This window comes from Oncorhynchus gorbuscha, linkage group LG26, assembly GCF_021184085.1.
Source record: "Oncorhynchus gorbuscha isolate QuinsamMale2020 ecotype Even-year linkage group LG26, OgorEven_v1.0, whole genome shotgun sequence".
In the NCBI taxonomy this organism is placed as follows: Eukaryota; Metazoa; Chordata; class Actinopteri; order Salmoniformes; family Salmonidae; genus Oncorhynchus; species Oncorhynchus gorbuscha.
In genome coordinates, this window is record NC_060198.1 from 27,256,028 (window position 1) to 27,274,887 (window position 18,860).

General features: G+C 50.8%; 1 protein-coding gene across 1 annotated transcript; it reads left to right on the top strand.

Annotated features, from left to right (window-relative positions):
* The first annotated feature begins 571 nt into the window (after positions 1 to 571).
* LOC124016158 (SH3 and cysteine-rich domain-containing protein 2-like) lies at positions 572 to 18,333 on the top strand. The gene is made up of 10 exons (XM_046331698.1): positions 572 to 923; positions 7,950 to 8,044; positions 9,559 to 9,649; positions 10,789 to 10,904; positions 12,389 to 12,458; positions 12,607 to 12,695; positions 12,962 to 13,050; positions 15,451 to 15,502; positions 16,574 to 16,711; positions 16,978 to 18,333. The coding sequence occupies exons 1-10, from the start codon at positions 608 to 610 to the stop codon at positions 17,074 to 17,076; spliced, it is 1,155 nt and encodes a 384-aa protein (XP_046187654.1). The 5' UTR covers positions 572 to 607; the 3' UTR covers positions 17,077 to 18,333.
* Positions 18,334 to 18,860: the final 527 nt, after the last annotated feature.

Here is an 18,860-nt window from a genome sequence, read left to right on the forward strand (position 1 = left end):
GCGCTCCCTCTCCTTTAAGACCCTGATGTGTTGATACCTGTAGTGAATGTTCTCCTGAGGCTCTCCTCTCTCCCTCCCTGTAGCTCCAGCGTCTGAAGCGCTCCCTCTCCTTTAAGACCCTGATGTGTTGATACCTGTAGTGAATGTTCTCCTGAGGCTCTCCTCTCTCCCTCCCTGCAGCTCCAGCGTCTGAAGCGCTCCCTCTCCTTTAAGACCCTGATGTGTTGATACCTGGAGTGAATGTTCTCCTGAGGCTCTCCTCTCTCCCTCCCTGTAGCTCCAGCGTCTGAAGCGCTCCCTCTCCTTTAAGACCCTGATGTGTTGATACCTGTAGTGAATGTTCTCCTGAGGCTCTCCTCTCTCCCTCCCTGCAGCTCCAGCGTCTGAAGCGCTCCCTCTCCTTTAAGACCCTGATGTGTTGATACCTGTAGTGAATGTTCTCCTGAGGCTCTCCTCTCTCCCTCCCTGCAGCTCCAGCGTCTGAAGCGCTCCCTCTCCTTTAAGACCCTGATGTGTTGATACCTGTAGTGAATGTTTTCCTGAGGCTCTCCTCTCTCCCTCCCTGCAGCTCCAGCGTCTGAAGCGCTCCCTCTCCTTTAAGACCCTGATGCGCAGTAAGAGTGTGGAGAACTTCTTCCAGAGGTCCTACAGTGACGCCCGTCTCCCCCCTGACTTCATCACCGACCCGCCACCCCCCTCCCCGCCCCCTGGCTCTCCCCTCGCCAGTGAACGCTCACCCTCCCTCTCTCCGTCACTCAGCCCCAACCCCTCCCTCTGCTCCCACTCCCCGTCTCTAAGCTCCTCCCCCTCGCTGTCTTCCAAGGCCCCGCCCCCACCCCACCTGACGCAGGTGACCCACTGCTTCCAGGAGCACGTGTTCCGCAAGCCCACCCACTGCCAGCTCTGCAAGCACCTGATCGTGGGTAAGGTGCCTACTTTACTCCCAGGCCTCTCGACACTACCAGCCTGCTTAGGCCTCAGTGTCTATGTAGGATTAGTGGCTTCATTCAGCCATTTCTCCTGGTTACTTGATCTTGTATTTCTAGCTGGTCATTGTCCTTACTTTATTAGGTCACAGCCACTATCCATTACACTAGAATCCACTTGACTATTAAGTGAACAGTCTTCAAAGGCAGCACTTGACTAGGTAGCTAATGACTGGAATAGATAGTTGAAATGGCTCACGTCATTTAATTCCTATTCTGTAGCAATAACAATGTAATATTATTAACAGTGAAGCAAACATTAGGTGGACTATAATTGGAGTTTATGCAGGAGAATAGCAGAGGTACCACAGAAAGGGTGGACTCCTCTCGTGGAATTCTTGGTTTTCAGACATGAAGCATACGGTTTGATTGGAATGAGAAGCTGAGGGCAAGTCTAGTTAGGGTTTTCAAGTGCCCTTGGTTTGATATGCTGCGATGTGTGTACAGGTCCCTTAACATTCTCATACTCTTTTCCTCTTTGCTAAATCTACTTCCTGTCGCCATGATTGATTGCAGAAGATGTCTTACTCTTTGTTTTTGCTTGTGTTTTGCTTACCTCGTCATTTTTTCTCTTCACCGCACCAGCTGTCCTGTAGCCTGCCTCATCGCTCCCAGTCTCTCTCTCTCTCTCTCTCTCTCTCTCTCTCTCTCTCTCTCTCTCTCTCTCTCTCTCTCTCTCTCTCTCTCTCTCTCTCTCTCTCTCTCTCTCTCTCTCTCTCTCTCTCTCTCTCTCCTATCTCTTCCCGTCTCTCCTCTCCCCGTCTCTCCTCTCTCTTCCCGTCTCTCCTCTCTCTTCCCGTCTCTCCTCTCCCCGTCTCTCCTCTCTCTTCCTGTCTCTCCTCTCTCTTCCCGTCTCTCCTCTCTCTTCCCGTCTCTGCTTCTCTCTTACCGTCTCTGCTCTCTCTTCCTGTCTCTCCTCTCTCTTACCGTCTCGCCTCTCTCTTCCCGTCTCTGCTTCTCTCTTACCGTCTCTGCTCTCTCTTCCCGTCTCTGCTCTCTCTTCCCGTCTCTGCTCTCCCCGTCTCTCCTCTCTCTTCCCGTCTCTCCTCTCTCTTCCCGTCTCTCCTCTCCCCGTCTCTCCTCTCTCTTCCCGTCTCTCCTCTCTCTTCCCGTCTCTCCTCTCTCTTCTTCCCGTCTCTCTCTGCTCTCTTCCAGTCTCTCCTCTCTCTTACAGTCTCTCCTCTCTCTTCCCGTCTCTCCTCTCTCTTCCCTTCTCTCTCTGCTCTCTTCCCGTCTCTGCCTCTCTCTTCCCTTCTCGCCTCTCTCTTACCGTCTCGCTTCTCTCTTACCGTCTCTCCTCTCTCTTCCCGTCTCTCCTCTCTCTTCCCGTCTCTGCTCTCTCTTCCCGTCTCTCCTCTCTCTTACCGTCTCTGCTCTCTCTTCCCGTCTCTGCTCTCTCTTCCCGTCTCTCCTCTCTCTTCCCGTCTCTGCTTCTCTCTTACCGTCTCTGCTCTCTCTTACCGTCTCTGCTCTCTCTTCCCGTCTCTGCTCTCTCTTCCCGTCTCTGCTCTCCCCGTCTCTCCTCTCTCTTCCCGTCTCTGCTTCTCTCTTACCGTCTCTGCTCTCTCTTCCCGTCTCTGCTCTCTCTTCCCGTCTCTGCTCTCCCCGTCTCTCCTCTCTCTTCCCGTCTCTCCTCTCTCTTCCAGTCTCTCCTCTCTCTTACAGTCTCTCCTCTCTCTTCCCGTCTCTCCTCTCTCTTCCCGTCTCTCCTCTCTCTTCCCGTCTCTCCTCTCTCTTCCCGTCTCTCCTCTCTCTTCCCGTCTCTGCTTCTCTCTTACCGTCTCTGCTCTCTCTTCCCGTCTCTGCTCTCTCTTCCCGTCTCTGCTCTCCCCGTCTCTCCTCTCTCTTCCCGTCTCTCCTCTCTCTTCCAGTCTCTCCTCTCTCTTACCGTCTCGCTTCTCTCTTACCGTCTCTCCTCTCTCTTACCGTCTCTCCTCTCTCTTCCCGTCTCTGCTCTCTCTTCCCTTCTCGCCTCTCTCTTACCGTCTCGCTTCTCTCTTCCAGTCTCTCCTCTCTCTTCCCGTCTCTCCTCTCTCTTCCAGTCTCTCCTCTCTCTTACAGTCTCTCCTCTCTCTTCCCGTCTCTCCTCTCTCTTCCCGTCTCTCCTCTCTCTTCCCGTCTCTCCTCTCTCTTCCCTTCTCGCCTCTCTCTTACCGTCTCTCCTCTCTCTTCCCGTCTCTCCTCTCTCTTCCCGTCTCTCCTCTCTCTTCCCGTCTCTCTCTCTCTCTCCCTTCCCCTCTCTCTTACCGTCTCGCTTCTCTCTTCCCGTCTCGCTCCTCTCTCTTCCCGTCTCTCCTCTCTCTTCCCGTCTCTCCTCTCTCTTCCCGTCTCTCCTCTCTCTTCCCGTCTCTCCTCTCTCTTCCCGTCTCTCCTCTCTCTTCCCGTCTCTCCTCTCTCTTCCCGTCTCTCCTCTCTCTTCCCGTCTCTCCTCTCTCTTCCCGTCTCTCCTCTCTCTTCCCGTCTCTCCTCTCTCTTCCCGTCTCTCCTCTCTCTTCCCGTCTCTCCTCTCTCTTCCCTTCTCTCCTCTCTCTTCCCGTCTCGCTCTCTCTTACCGTCTCTCCTCTCTCTTCCCGTCTCTCCTCTCTCTTCCTGTCTCTCCTCTCTCTTACAGTCTCTCCTCTCTCTTCCCGTCTCTCCTCTCTCTTCCCGTCTCTCCTCTCTCTTCCCGTCTCTCCTCTCTCTTCCCTTCTCGCCTCTCTCTTACCGTCTCGCTTCTCTCTTACCGTCTCTCCTCTCTCTTCCCGTCTCTCCTCTCTCTTCCTGTCTCGCCTCTCTCTTACCGTCTCGCTTCTCTCTTCCAGTCTCTCCTCTCTCTTACAGTCTCTCCTCTCTCTTCCCGTCTCTGCTCTCTCTTACCGTCTCTCCTCTCTCTTACCGTCTCTCCACTCTCTCTTCCCGTCTCTCCTCTCTCTTCCCGTCTCTCCTCTCTCTTCCCTTCTCGCCTCTCTCTTACCGTCTCGCTTCTCTCTTACCGTCTCTCCTCTCTCTTCCCGTCTCTCCTCTCTCTTCCCGTCTCTCCTCTCTCTTCCTGTCTCGCCTCTCTCTTACCGTCTCGCTTCTCTCTTCCAGTCTCTCCTCTCTCTTACAGTCTCTCCTCTCTCTTCCCGTCTCTGCTCTCTCTTCCCGTCTCTCCTCTCTCTTCCCGTCTCTCCTCTCTCTTCCTGTCTCTCCTCTCTCTTACCGTCTCGCCTCTCTCTTCCCGTCTCTGCTTCTCTCTTACCGTCTCTGCTCTCTCTTCCCGTCTCTGCTCTCTCTTCCCGTCTCTGCTCTCCCCGTCTCTCCTCTCTCTTCCCGTCTCTCCTCTCTCTTCCAGTCTCTCCTCTCTCTTACAGTCTCTCCTCTCTCTTCCCGTCTCGCTTCTCTCTTACCGTCTCTCCTCTCTCTTACCGTCTCTCCTCTCTCTTCCCGTCTCTGCTCTCTCTTCCCGTCTCTCCTCTCTCTTACCGTCTCTGCTCTCTCTTCCCGTCTCTGCTCTCTCTTCCCGTCTCTCCTCTCTCTTACCGTCTCTCCTCTCTCTTACCGTCTCTGCTCTCTCTTCCCGTCTCTGCTCTCTCTTCCCGTCTCTCCTCTCTCTTACCGTCTCTCCTCTCTCTTACCGTCTCTGCTCTCTCTTCCCGTCTCTGCTCTCTCTTCCCGTCTCTGCTCTCCAAGTCTCTCCTCTCTCTCCCCGTCTCTCCTCTCTCTTACCGTCTCGCTTCTCTCTTACCGTCTCTCCTCTCTCTTACCGTCTCTGCTCTCTCTTCCCGTCTCTGCTCTCTCTTCCCGTCTCTCCTCTCTCTTACCGTCTCTCCTCTCTCTTACCGTCTCTGCTCTCTCTTCCCGTCTCTGCTCTCTCTTCCCGTCTCTGCTCTCCAAGTCTCTCCTCTCTCTCCCCGTCTCTCCTCTCTCTTCCCGTCTCTCCTCTCTCTTCCCGTCTCTCCTCTCTCCTCTCTCTACCAGTCTCTCCTCTCTCTCTACCAGTCTCTCCCTCTCTCTCCCAGTCTCTCTCTCTCCCTCCAAGTCTCTCCTCTCTCTCCCAGTCTCTCCTCTCTCTCCCAGTCTCTCCTCTCTCTCCCAGTCTCTCCTTTCTCTCTCCCAGTCTCTCCTTTCTCTCTCCCAGTCTCTCCTTTCTCTCTCCCAGTCTCTCCTATCTCTCTCCCAGTCTCTCCTTTCTCTCTCCCAGTCTCTCCTATCTCTCTCACAGTCTCTCCTTTCTCTCTCCCAGGCTCTCCTTTCTCTCTCCCAGGCTCTCCTTTCTCTCTCCCAGTCTCTCCTCTCTCTCCCAGTCTCTCCTCTCTTTCCCAGTCTATCCTCTCTCTCCCAGTCTCTCCTCTCTTTCCCAGTCTCTCCTCCCTCTGTCTCTCCTCTCTCTCCCAGTCTCTCCTCTCTCTCCCAGTCTCTCCTCTCTCCCACAGTCTCTCCTTTCTCTCTCCCAGTCTCTCCTCCCTCTGTCTCTCCTCTCTCTCCCAGTCTCTCCTCTCTCTCCCAGTCTCTCCTCTCTCCCACAGTCTCTCCTTTCTCTCTCCCAGTCTCTCCTCTCTCTCCCAGTCTCTCCTCTCTCTCCCAGTCTCTCCTCTCTTTCCCAGTCTATCCTCCCTCTCTCAGTCTCTCCTCTCTCTCCCAGTCTCTCCTCTCTCTCTCAGTCTCTCCTCTCTCTCCCAGTCTCTCCTTTCTCTCTCCCAGTCTCTCCTTTCTCTCTCCCAGTCTCTCCTTTCTCTCTCCCAGGCTCTCCTTTCTCTCTCCCAGTCTCTCCTCTCTCTCCCAGTCTCTCCTCTCTCTCCCAGTCTCTCCTTTCTCTCTCCCAGTCTCTCCTTTCTCTCTCCCAGTCTCTCCTTTCTCTCTACCAGTCTCTCCTATCTCTCTCCCAGGCTCTCCTTTCTCTCTCCCAGGCTCTCCTTTCTCTCTCCCAGGCTCTCCTTTCTCTCTCCCAGGCTCTCCTTTCTCTCCCAGTCTCTCCTCTCTCTCCCAATCTCTCCTCTCTTTCCCAGTCTATCCTCTCTCTCCCAGTCTCTCCTCTCTTTCCCAGTCTCTCCTCTCTCTCAGTCTCTCCTCTCTCTCCCAGTCTCTCCTCTCTCCCACAGTCTCTCCTTTCTCTCTCCCAGTCTCTCCTTTCTCTCTTCCAGTCTCTCCTCTCTCTCCCAGTCTCTCCTCTCTCTCCCAGTCTCTCCTCTCTTTCCCAGTCTCTCCTCTCTCTCTCAGTCTCTCCTCTCTCTCCCAGTCTCTCCTCCCTCCCAGTCTCTCCTCTCTCCCAGTCTCTCCTCTCTCCCAGTCTCTCCTCTCTCCCAGTCTCTCCTCACTCCCACAGTCTCTCCTTTCTCTCTCCCAGTCTCGCCTCTCTCTTACCGTCTCGCCTCTCTCTTACCGTCTCTGCTCTCTAACCCGTCTCTGCTCTCCCCGTCTCTCCTCTCTCTTCCCGTCTCTCCTCTCTCTTCCCGTCTCTCCTCTCTCTTCCCGTCTCTGCTCTCCCTGTCTCTCTTCTCTCTTCCCGTCTCTCCTCTCTCTTCCCGTCTCTCCTCTCTCCTCTCTCTACCAGTCTCTCCTCTCTCTCTACCAGTCTCTCCTCTCTCTCTCCAAGTCTCTCCTCTCTCTCCCAGTCTCTCCTCTCTCCCTCCAAGTCTCTCCTCTCTCTCTCAGTCTCTCCTCTCTCCTCTCTCTCCCAGTCTCTCCTCTCTCTCCCAGTCTCTCCTCTCTCTCCCAGTCTCTCCTTTCTCTCTCCCAGGCTCTCCTTTCTCTCTCCCAGTCTCTCCTCTCTTTCCCAGTCTCTCCTCTCTCTCCCAGGCTCTCCTTTCTCTCTCCCAGTCTCTCCTCTCTTTCCCAGTCTCTCCTCTCTTTCCCAGTCTCTCCTCTCTCTCCCAGTCTCTCCTCTCTTTCCCAGTCTCTCCTCTCTTTCCCAGTCTCTCCTCTCTCTCCCAGTCTCTCCTCTCTCTCTCCCAGTTCTCCTCTCTCTCCCAGTCTCTCCTCTCTCTCCCAGTCTCTCCTCTCTCTCCCAGTTTCTCCTTTGTCTCTCCCAGTCTCTCCTTTCTCTCTCCCAGTCTCTCCTTTCTCTCTCCCAGTCTCTCCTTTGTCTCTCCTTTGTCTCTCCCAGTCTCTCCTCTCTCTCTCCCAGTCTCTCCTCTCTCTCTCCCAGTCTCTCCTCTCTCTCCCAGTCTCTCCTCTCTCTCCAAGTCTCTCCTTTCTCTCTCCCAGTCTCTCCTCCCTCTCCCAGTTTGTAACAGAACTGAGCTTGAGCAAATAGAAGATTCAGTTCATGTATTTTTTGGTAATCATAGATCTCTAGACTAAATCCTTCTAAACAATATTTCTGGCACGGTGAGTAAGTAAACCTTTAATTGGAAATGACGAGTCAAAACAATGCAGCTGAATGACATAGTCCCTATCTTGTCACTCTCCAACATATCAAAGAAAAACAAAAGTAATTATGTCAAGAAAAAGGACAAAGAACGTGTCTCCACTCTTACTAGGCTTTTGTTCCTAAGACAATGCTTGATGAGAATTGGTGTGACTAAAAACCAAATTGAACCCAAATGCCTCAGTCTCTCCATGTTTTGAGAGGGACCGTTGATGATGCTTAGCTCAACAGGCAGTGCAGCACAATAGAAGCTTGATCAACCCTCTCTGGATGACCGAGATGAGATTTACATCAAACAGGAACCTGCTCTGATCACATGCCTTATTTATTACTACATTCTGTCTCTCTCTCCCTCTCCCCCCCTCTCTCTCTCCTCTCTCTTAACCTCTCCTCTCTCTCTCTCCATCTCTCTCTCCCTCTCCCCCCCCTCTCTCTCTCCTCTCTCTTAACCTCTCCTCTCTCTCTCTGTGTCTCTCTCTCTCTCTCCCCATCTCTCCTCTCTCTTAACCCCTCTTCTCACTCCCCCTCCCTCTCTCCTCTTTCTTAACCCCTCTTCTTTCTCTCTCTCTCTCTCTCTCTCTCTCTCTCTCTCTCTCTCTCTCTCTCTCTCTCTCTGTCTCTCTATCTGTCTGTAGGTAACTCTAAACAGGGTCTTCGGTGTAGAACCTGTAAGATGGGTGCTCACCTGTGGTGCACCTCAGAATTGTCCCAGCAGCCCTGCAATGGAAAGGTATGTCCCCTGCCCTGGTCTACAGATCTGGACACACACACACACACACACACACACACACACACACACACACACACACACACACACACACACACACACACACACACACACACACACACACACACACACACACACACACACACACACACACACACACACACACCCCCCGCAGTACTGGCCCCAAGGCTGAATAAGTGCTTCTCAACATCCTGTCCATGTATGCAGTGAAAAAGTGCTAACCGTATGGGCACACATATGGAATGAGAGGTGAGTATGCAGCAGTGTTTGTGGGTGTGTGTATACATTTGTGTACAGCTGTGCGGCATAGATACTGCTGATGCTGTTGAAACCGGCCCGTTAATCAGTGGTCAGAGTGGTCCCTCTGGTATAAGGCAGAGGCTCCCCTGTCTGAACTCTGTCTAAATATTCCCTATCTGTTTCAAACCACACGTGATCTCTCTGGATCCCTTCCAGGACGTCAGATAGATGCCATTGGTAGGCAGGGGAAGTCAGGTCCCTGAACAACGCTGTTTGAGATTCCCTGGGAAACTCAGGAGCTGTTGGATGTAGATAAAATACCGTACTGAGAAATTGAGGGGGATGGAGAGGGAGGGAGAGAGAGAGAGAGAGAGAGAGAGAGAGAGAGAGAGAGAGGGAGGGAGGGAGAGGAGAGGGAGGGGGAGGGAGGAGGAGAGGAGAGGGAGGGCATAAGGGAGGGAGTGAGAGAGGGAGAGAGAGAGAGGGGGAGAGAGAGAGGGATGGATGGAGGGAGGAGGGAGAGGAGAGGGAGGGAGGGGGAGGGAGGGAGGGAATAAGGGAGGGAGTAGAGGGAGAGAGAGAGAGGGGGGGAGAGAGAGAGGGATGGATGGAGGAGGGAGGGAGGGAGAGAGAGAGAGGGAATAAGGGAGGGAGTGGAGGGAGGGAGGGAGAGGGTAGAGAGGGAGGGAGGGAGGGAGGGATAGGATTATCTACAATGAGCCAGAATATCTCTGGAAGGAACAAAGGAAGACCATTCATCCCTGTGACTCTGCCTCTGTATTATAACAGTGCTGATAGCTCATCTCAATGTCAGCGCACATGGAAATCAATATCTTCATTGAAACGGTCCCCGTGCCTAATTCAGTGTGAAATTGTTTGTTGTGTTCTGTGTGCAGTTGTGAATGTGTAGGTAGGCTATGTGCTTGTGTGAGTGTTTCATTATGTGTATGTGTGTGAGTGTGCGCGCTCACGGTTGCGCGTGTCGAGACCCCGGCAGTAGGTTTAATTGATTTCCAATTAAGCCAGAGAAAACACAATGATGTTAGCAATCTTACTTCTCGCAAGATACTCATGTATTGACTTTTGGCAACTGTTGGTCAGACTGTTGCTGCCAAGTCCGCCCTATCTCGTCCTCTCGCTCTACTTCAATTACTGTAATGTAATTCTATACATTTTCTGAATAAATACCCACTACCACAGGCTATAAAAATGAATGCATGTAAACCATATTATTCTCCCTCCTCTGTGTGTGTTAGTCTGGGGTCGGGGTGTTCAAGCGGAACTTCAGCTCTCCCATGCTGGTCAACGAACAGCTGGCTGTCGTCAAGGAGGTGCAGCCCACCCAAGGTGAGCATGCTCAGTAAAGAAAGTGTGTGTGTGCGTGTGTGTGTGTGTGTGTGTGTGTGTGTGTGTGTGTGTGTGTGTGTGTGTGTGTGTGTGTGTGTGTGTGTGTGTGTGTGTGTGTGTGTGTGTGTGTGTGTGTGTGTGTGTGTGTGTGTGTGTGTGTGTGTGTGTGTGTGTGTGTGTGTGTGCGTGCGTGCGTGTGTCTGCAGCCATGTGTGGGGTGTCGTGCATGACGACGTGTGTATTCTCCACGTGTCCATCTGCTTGTGTGTGTCCTATCCTAGCCCTGCGAGGAAGTGGACGTGATTCATATCCTTCACCCTATAGAATAGATCCTTGTGAATAAGGGGCAGCTCTCATTCCACCTGCTGTCCTTTCCTTCTTCCCTGTTTCCTTCCTCCTTCTATCCATAAGTGTTCCGTTAACCTGCCCCCTCCCACCACCATAACCCCAGGTCTGTCGCTTTGACCCCTTGGCTTGTGTTCCAAAATGGGACCATATCCCCTTGGCCTTGTCAAAAATAGTGCACTATAAAGGGAATGGGGTGCTGTTTGGGACTCACATTGGGTCTGAGCCAGGGCAAGCTAGGTTTATCACCTGTCATCACACACATCAGGTAATACATCTGGCTGCCATTACAGTGACTGTCGAGCGTGGAAATGACTGGTTCAGTTTTAGTTAAATCTAGGCTTAGTTAAGTTTGGTTAAATCTAGGTTTAAATTTATGGAATAGAGAACCAGTCTCATTCTCATTCTGACTGAAACTCTGAAAACACAGCTTCAACCACTAATGCTTGACTTTCATCTCACAGAACTCTGAAACAACAATGTACTTCCTGAAAATACAATGTGCAAACTTGTAAAGAGCCTTGGACTTCACTGTTGCCCTCTGCCAGATCTTCAGCAGGTCACTGTCTGTCTGGGACTGGGTCATTACACCTATATTTAGAGCTCTGGGCTGGGCCTCCCTTAATGGTAGTTATGATGGCAGTTATACATGATCCCGATCTGTGATGCTGCTTCTACAAGGTTGTGTGTGTTTGTGTGTGTGTGTGTGTGCGCGCATGTGTTTGTGTCTTCTTGCATTTGTGCGTGTCTGTGCGTGTGTCCCTGTAAAGGTTTAAATATCTGTGTGTTTTCAGGGGCAGGCCGGGGGCGGGGGGACCCTATTTACGCAGCCCTGCGCTATGGGACGTCCCTGGCACAGATGAGCCGCTCCAGTTTTGGGAGCGTGTCCGAGTCACCCACACACAGCCAGGTATGACCTCTCCACCTGTACCATGGGGACACGCAGTCTGTTAATTAGTGACTCTATAGATGGTATCTTCACCTTCGTGTGACCCTGTATTCAATCTTCACATGTTCCTTCAACTTCATGTGACCCTGTATTCAATCTTCACATGTTCCTTCACCTTCATATGACCCTGTATTCAATTTTCACATGTTCTTTTGTTCTTTCACCTTCATGTGACCCTGTATTCAATCTTCACATATTCCTTCACCGTCATGTGACCCTGTATTCAATCTTCACATGTTCCTTCACCTTCGTGTGACCCTGTATTCAATTTTCACATGTTCCTTCACCTTCGTGTGACCCTGTATTCAATCTTCACATGTTCCTTCACCTTCATGTGACCCTGTATTCAATCTTCACATGTTCCTTCACCTTCATGTGACCCTGTATTCAATCCTCACATGTTCCTTCACCTTCATGTGACCCTGTATTCAATCTTCACATGTTCCTTCACCTTCATGTGAGCCTATTTCTCTTGTCCTGTTGTGTTTCTGTATAACAGGAAGGCTGTTTTAAAAAATAATACAAATGAACCCTTATTTTAGCAGGTGTTGACCAGATTTCAGGCTCTGAGTCATAGAGATATATTGTAGGTAAGAATGCTAGTTGAAGTGAGGTTCTCGCTAAGAACCTTGGTGTGATCCTGGACAACATCTCAACTAACATGTTCTGTAGGTTCTTCACAACATTCATGTGAGGTCCTAATCCAGGCACTTGTCATCTCCCGTCTGGATTACTGCAACTCGCTGTTGGCTGGGCTCACCTGCCTGTGCCATTAAACCCTACAACTCATCCAGAACGCCGCAGTCCGTCTAGTGTTCAACCTTGTTCTCTCACGTCACCCCGCTCCTCCGCTCTCTCCACTGGCTTCCAGTTGAAGCTCGCATCCGCTACAAGACCATGGTGCTTGCCTACGGAGCTGTGAGGGGAACGGCACCTCAGTACCTCCAGGCTCTGATCAGGCCCTACACCCAAATAAGGGCACTGCGTTCATCCATCTGGCCTGCTCGTCTCCCTACCACTGAGGAAGTACAGTTGTCAAAACTGTTCGCTGCTCTGCTCCCCAATGGTGGAACAAACTCCCTCAGCAGATCAATCTTCCGGAGACACCTGAAACCCCACCTCTTTAAGGAATACTTAGGATAGGATAAAGTAATCCTTCTCACCCCCCCTTAAAATATTTAGATGCACTATTGTAAAGTGGCTGTTCCACTGGATGTCATAAGGTAATTTGAATGCTAAATGACTTAAATGTAAATGTAAATGTAAGTGAGGGAGAATTTCTGGGATTACTGGTTGGCGGGAAAAGTTTTGACATAGAAAACCACAGAAACACATTTAGTGTCTCGATGTGTCCCGAGTTTGTCCTCTCTCACTCTGTCTCTCACTTCCTCTATGATTTGTTGTCTTGAATCCCTCTTTTTCCATTTCTTTTCTCTGTTTCTCAGGGTGAAGGAGGAGAGGAGGGGGAGCAGAGGCAGTACAGCATGGAGGAGGAGATGCCACAGGAGACAGGGGGTAAGAACACGTGTGTGTGTGTGTGTGTGTGTCTGTTCGCGTGTGTGTGCCCTAATGTATTTATGTGTGTGTATCTTGAGTATGTACATCCTTGCTTGCTGTCTGACCTGATCGTTCAGGCTGAGTGACCCATCTCCTTGTCTGTCAGATCTGCCTCCGTGTGAAAACGAGAAGGCTGAACCTGAGGGTGGGGGCAGCGAGCAGCTCCAGGAGCCTGTAGAGGAAACCAGCGTGAAGGTACACACACACACACACACACACACACACACACACACACACACACACACACACACACACACACACACACACACACACACACACACACACACACACACACACACACACACACACACACACACACACACACACACACACACACACACACACACACACACACACACACACAGTCCTTTTCCTGCTAGCTGACCTTATGTTCAGAGACACTATATTTAACTAAAACGTTTTTCCGTCTGTATTCCTTCTCCCTGTCTGTGTCCATCCAGGTTCCCAGGCGTATTGAGGTTCACTCCATCCACACGTATGTAGCGCTCTTCAAGTTCCTGCCTCAGGAGCACAACGACCTCGGACTAGAGTGAGGGGTGGAATGGGGTCTGTTTGTGTGGGTTTGTTGTGTGCCTCTATGTGTGTCCGTCCCAGCTGTCATTTCTTCGAGATTCAAACGTCCTTCAAACGTCATCTGTAGAAGGGACAATGTGAAGGCACCCTTTAGGAGGTGCAGCATGGGGCCTCCCGGGTGGCGCGGTGGTGCCACCAGAGATTCTGGGTTCGAGCCCAGGCTCTGTCGCAGCCGGCCGCGACCGGGAGGCCCATGGGGCGGCGCACAATTGGCCCAGGGCCGGCAGGGATATCCTTGTCTCATCGCGCACTAGCGACTGCTTTGTCGGGCCGGGCACAGTGGGTGCTGACCATGTCGCCAGGTGTGCGCGGTGTTTCCTCCGACACATTGGTGCGGCTGGCTTCCGGATTGGATGTGCGTTGTGTCATGAAGCAGTGCGGCTAGGTTGGGTTGCGTTTCGGAGGACGCATGGCTCTCGAACTTCGCCTCTCCCGAGTCCGTGTGGGAGTTGCAGCGATGAGACAAGACTGTAACTACCAATTGGATACCACGAAATTGGGGAGAAAAAAAAGGAGGTGCAGCCTGCTAAATATCAAACACAATGACAATTACCGCCCAGAAAATACACACAGTCAGCTTTAGGGAGGGGCTGAGTGATAAAGACTGAAAATGAATTAGAGATGAAAGGATGAGGAGAAATATGGAGGGACTAGATGGAGAGAACAGCTTGAAACAGACACAGAGGGAGAGGAGAAAACAAGGGGGCTGGGGGGGAAGTGAGAGACAAAAGAGAAGCAAACAATGCCAGCAGAACAGAGAGAGTAGAAGGGAGTGAGAGGAAGAGGAGGAGGAAGGAAAGATAGAAGAGTATAAAGGTCAGGATGTGTTTTAGGGAGAGAAGAGAGCTGTGGGTGCAGGTAATAAAGAGGTGCATCGCCATGGGGATGGCTCACAGCCACCTGGTGCCTCACGGGTGTGTGTGTGTTTATGTGTGTGTGTGACAGGCCAGGACGATCAAATAGGGCAGCAGGGAGAGCAGACACCCAAGAGACTCCATAGAGAGAATTTGTGTAATGGGGACGATACAGTAGCTCTGTGTATATAGGACAGTACAGTACACTAGCTCTGTATATAGGACAGTGGATACTAAATAGTCTGTGTACATGAGTCTGATTCGTGTTTTTAAGTGCTGTGTGCTTGTGAGCTGTGATGTCATGGAATTTTGGGTGATGGTAATTGGCCAGCCAAATGACCGTGGTCACCGTAATAACTGTTCTGGGGAAAAATAGACATACACATTTTCTCCTTCTGCTCCTGGCTGCATGTGCTGCCATAGAAATATAATTAATAGAGTGGGCGTCCCCATTCAAGTCAATGGGGGCATAATGGGTGGAAGCAAAAGCAGGAAGTACCTGTCAATCTGTGCTGTGATTTGTTGATTCAACTCAACTGACATTACAAAAAATGCATTACATCGCATGAGCCACGTCAGTCAAATCTACATCGCCATGGAAGGTCTTCTGTCACAGTATCAAACAGCCTAGGCAACTGAAGACTCGTTTGCTACAACACCTTGCTTGCTTCGGCAAGGAGAAACAAAGTCTCATTGCGTTGTTAAGAGTCCATGTTACCACAGATAACCACTGCCCGGCCGCCCCGTCTCCAGTCAGCTGTTCCCTCCCTGCAAAAAAAAAAGAAATCACCTTAATAATGTTTTTTCTTTAAGTGCTTGTTTTATTTTCATATTTTCAGCCTTCATCCATAATTGTCTGTTGCGCGCTTATATGGTCGTTGTGCCAGATCTATGCTGTACATGCATGTGTGCGTGTGTTTCCTTTAGGGGGGGGGGGTCTGTGAGTTGTGAGTTATTGTGTATGTGTAAATTGCGTGCATACATACGTGGGTGTGTGGGTCTGTGAGTGAGAGAAACAGAGTGGGAGAAAGACAAGAGTCACCGTGCTTGACACTGATTGGTGCTATTACGTCAGTTAAACATCCAATGATATGTTGCTCTTTACAACGTCATTATTCTGTGTGGGAATCAAAGTCACCTGTTCCTTACCTACATTTTATTAATTTAGCAGACGCTCTTATCCACAGGAGTTAGGGTTAAGTGCCTTGATCAAGGGCACAACAACAGATTTTTCACCTAGTCGGCGCGGGGAATCGAACCAACGACTTTTCGGGTTTACGGGCCGACGCGCTTAACCTCAACCAGCTGTCACCTCTGAGTCATGTGAGGGTAGCATGCTGTGTGCAAAGATACACCACAGAGTACAGTACTCACTCAGTCTACAGTCCTTATACTCTGGTCACGTTTGTTTGAAATCATGGACACACTCTCCCTGTATGGTTCTCTTCACTTTTCTTCCCCCTTCCCTTATCTTCCTCTCTGTCTTTCTTTCTCTCTCTCAGGCCTGGTGATCGGGTGCTGGTCACTGATGATTCTAATGAAGAGTGGTGGAAGGTGGGCAATGAATAATCTACACTACTGTAAATGTGTGTGTGTGTGTGTGTGTGTGTGTGTGTGTGTGTGTGTGTGTGTGTGTGTGTGTGTGTGTGTGTGTGTGTGTGTGTGTGTGTGTGTGTGTGTGTGTGTGTGTGTGTGTGTGTGTGTGTGTGTGTGTGTGTGTGTGTGTGTGTTAGTTAGGCGTGTGAGTATGAACTATATCACCTGACATATTGTTTGCCTCTCCTAAACATCCAGTCAGAAATAGAACATAATTTCCTCAGAAAATCAAATCAATTCAAATGTATTTATATAGCCCTTCGTACATCAGCTGATATCTCAAAGTGCTGTACAGAAACCCAGCCTAAAACCCCAAACCCCAAGCAATGCAGGTGTAGAAGCACGGTGGCTAGGAACAACTCCCTAGAAAGGCCAAAACCTAGGAAGAAACCTAGAGAGGAACCAGGCTATGTGGGGTAGCCAGACCTCTTCTGGCTGTGCCGGGTGGAGATAATAACAGAACATGGCCAAGATGTTCAAATGTTCATAAATGACCAGCATGGTCGTATAATAATAAGGCAGAACAGTTGAAACTGGAGCAGCAGCACGGTCAGGTGGACTAGGGACAGCAAGGAGTCATCATGTCAGGTAGTCCTGGGGCATGGTCCTAGGGCTCAGGTCCTCAGAGAGAGAGAAAGAAAGAGAGAATTAGAGAGAGCATATGTGGGGTGGCCAGACCTCTTCTGGCTGTGCCGGGTGGAGATTATAACAGAACATGGCCAAGATGTTCAAATGTTCATAAATGACCAGCATGGTCGAATAATAATAAGGCAGAACTGTTGAAACTGGAGCAGCAGCACGGCCAGGTGGGCTGGGGACAGCAAGGAGTCATCATGTCAGGTAGTCCTGGGGCATGGTCCTAGGGCTCAGGTCCTCAGAGAGAGAGAAAGAAAGAGAGAATTAGAGAAAAAAATCACTTTAAGAGAGAAACATAATGAATTAAACTAGCGTTGCGACCCGAAATAGCTTTTTAATTAGTATTTATTTGAATATATGTCACATTTACTTTACGTGTCATTTGTGTGGCAGGGAAAGAGTGGAGACAAGGTGGGCTTCTTCCCTGCTAACTTCGTTCAGAGGGTGCGCCCAGGGGAGAGGGTGTGGAGGGTCACCCACCCTGTCCCGGCCAGCCGAGGGATGGGCCACATGCCAGTGAAGGAGGATCAGGTGAGACATTCATTTTGTCTCGTATTTCTTCCTTTGCCCTGTAGTTGTGCCAAAACTATCTATTTCTTGTCTGCTTCCACTGCCTTTCTATTTGAACCTCCCTAAACACCCTTGTCTCTCTCTCTATATCTCTCTATCTATCTCTCTCTCTATCTCTCTCCCTCTCTCTCTCCCTGTCTCTCTCCCTCTTTCTCCCTCTCTCTCCCTCTCTCTCTATCTGTCCGTCTCTCTCTGTCTCTCTATCTCTGTCTCTCTCTCTCTGTCAGATCTGTGTGGGGAAGAGTGAGGACGGTGAGGGTTTCCTGAAGCTGAGCAGTGGGAAGAAGAGAGGACTGGTCCCTGCTAAATCCATTGAGGAGATCTAAAATCTGTCTCAACACCAGCCCCCCGTCTCTCTCTCTCTCTCTTACCAGCACCCTGTAACCTCCCCACACACCCCTGAGGAGGACCAGCCAGTCCGGGGGTCCTCCAACACCACCATCGTGAGGCCCACCACCCTACTTAAATGAGTGGGGAGCCGTGATAGTTCAGCTTGTGAATTCCAGGTGATGGGGAGGATGCCTCAGCTTTATCCTTGCTGACATTGTCTCCTCCACCCTATTGTAGCTGACAACCCAGACTTGAAAGGGTTGGCTTCCCTTCCACAGTGGGTTGGCCTAGGTGTTGTGGAGGACTACCTAAGACCCCAGTACCCCATGTTTTCCTGCTGTAATGTACCTTAGTCTATTAGTGAACTGGGTTGGTCTGTAGTCCACACCACAGGGGTAAGAGTTTTAGGACTGAAGGACTGGCTGCTGTGGACTCCAGTAACTTCCCTCGGGATGGAAGGAGACTATTTTCTGTCTGATGAGTCTGGTCTCTGTGTGATTTGACCAGTTCTTTTTCACTGTCCTCTATGGCTGGATATCACGAGGCTGAAGAATGCAGGATTAAGGCCGTCACACACTATACAGTCGAAACGTGGCGCGTTCTGTTTCGCGCATATGTAATGACTCAAATGTGTGACGTTTTGGTGTTTGGCAGGTTTTTTTTTTGTCTGTTCGCTCACACAACATTTTTTATTGGGGCAAGTTGAAGTTCAGTAGCCGACGTCTACGCCCTTTCGTCTGTCATTGGTCAACTGTAGTGTTTTCAAATGAAGGTCCTTTTAAGGGAGTACGAGAGCACAGTCGTGTGCGGACACCTAGCCGAGTTCTGCCAGGAGCAAACGGAACCTAGTATTAGTATACGTTGCCTTAATCAGGAGGATGCACTTGTGTTGTGTGTGGGGGGGTAATGTTCCTGGTCACTGCATGGAAGAAAACATTTGTTCTTTCTCTGATGAACTAGAACAAGTGTCACACTCCTGATGGCAGCATCACAGATGGACGCCCACTATGATCACAGTAATTCATTAAAGAGGTGACCGTGAAGGAGATAATTGCATGCTGAAGGATGCACTTGTTTCAATGTCGGTGTCAGTGAGATGTTCAAGATACCGCCGATGGTTGTAGGTTTCGGTGCTTGCGTTTTCTCTCCCCTGTTCCTTTGGTCCACCTCTCTCTCTCTGTCGCTCTCTCTGTCTCTCGGCCTCTCTCTCTCTCGGCCTCTCTATCTCTCTCGGCCTCGGTCTCTCTCTCGGCCTCTCTATCTCTCTCTCTCTCTGTCGCTCTCTCTGTCTCTCGGCCTCTCTCGCTCTCGGTCTCTCTCTGTCGCTCTCGGTCTCTCTCTCTGTCGCTCTCTCTCTCTCTGTCGCTCTCGGCCTCTATCTCTCTCTCTCTGTCGCTCTCGGTCTCTCTCTGTCGCTCTCGGTCTCTCTCTGTCGCTCTCGGTCTCTCTCTGTCGCTCTCGGTCTCTCTCTCTGTCGCTCTCGGTCTCTCTCTCTCTGTCGCTCTCTCTCTCTCTGTCGCTCTCGGTCTCTCTCGGCCTCTCTATCTCTCTCTCTCTGTCGCTCTCGGTCTCTCTCTCTCTCTCGGTCTCTCTCTCTCTCTGTCGCTCTTGGTCTCTCTCTCTCTCTCTCTCTCTCTCTCTCTCTCTCTCTCTCTCTCTCTCTCTCTCTCTCTCTCTCTCTCGGTCTCGGTCTCTCTCTATCTCTCCTTCCCTCTTCCATCTTTCTCAGCTATCACATTGGTCCCTTGGCGGGGATTTGACTTCAGCTTAATTTAGACTG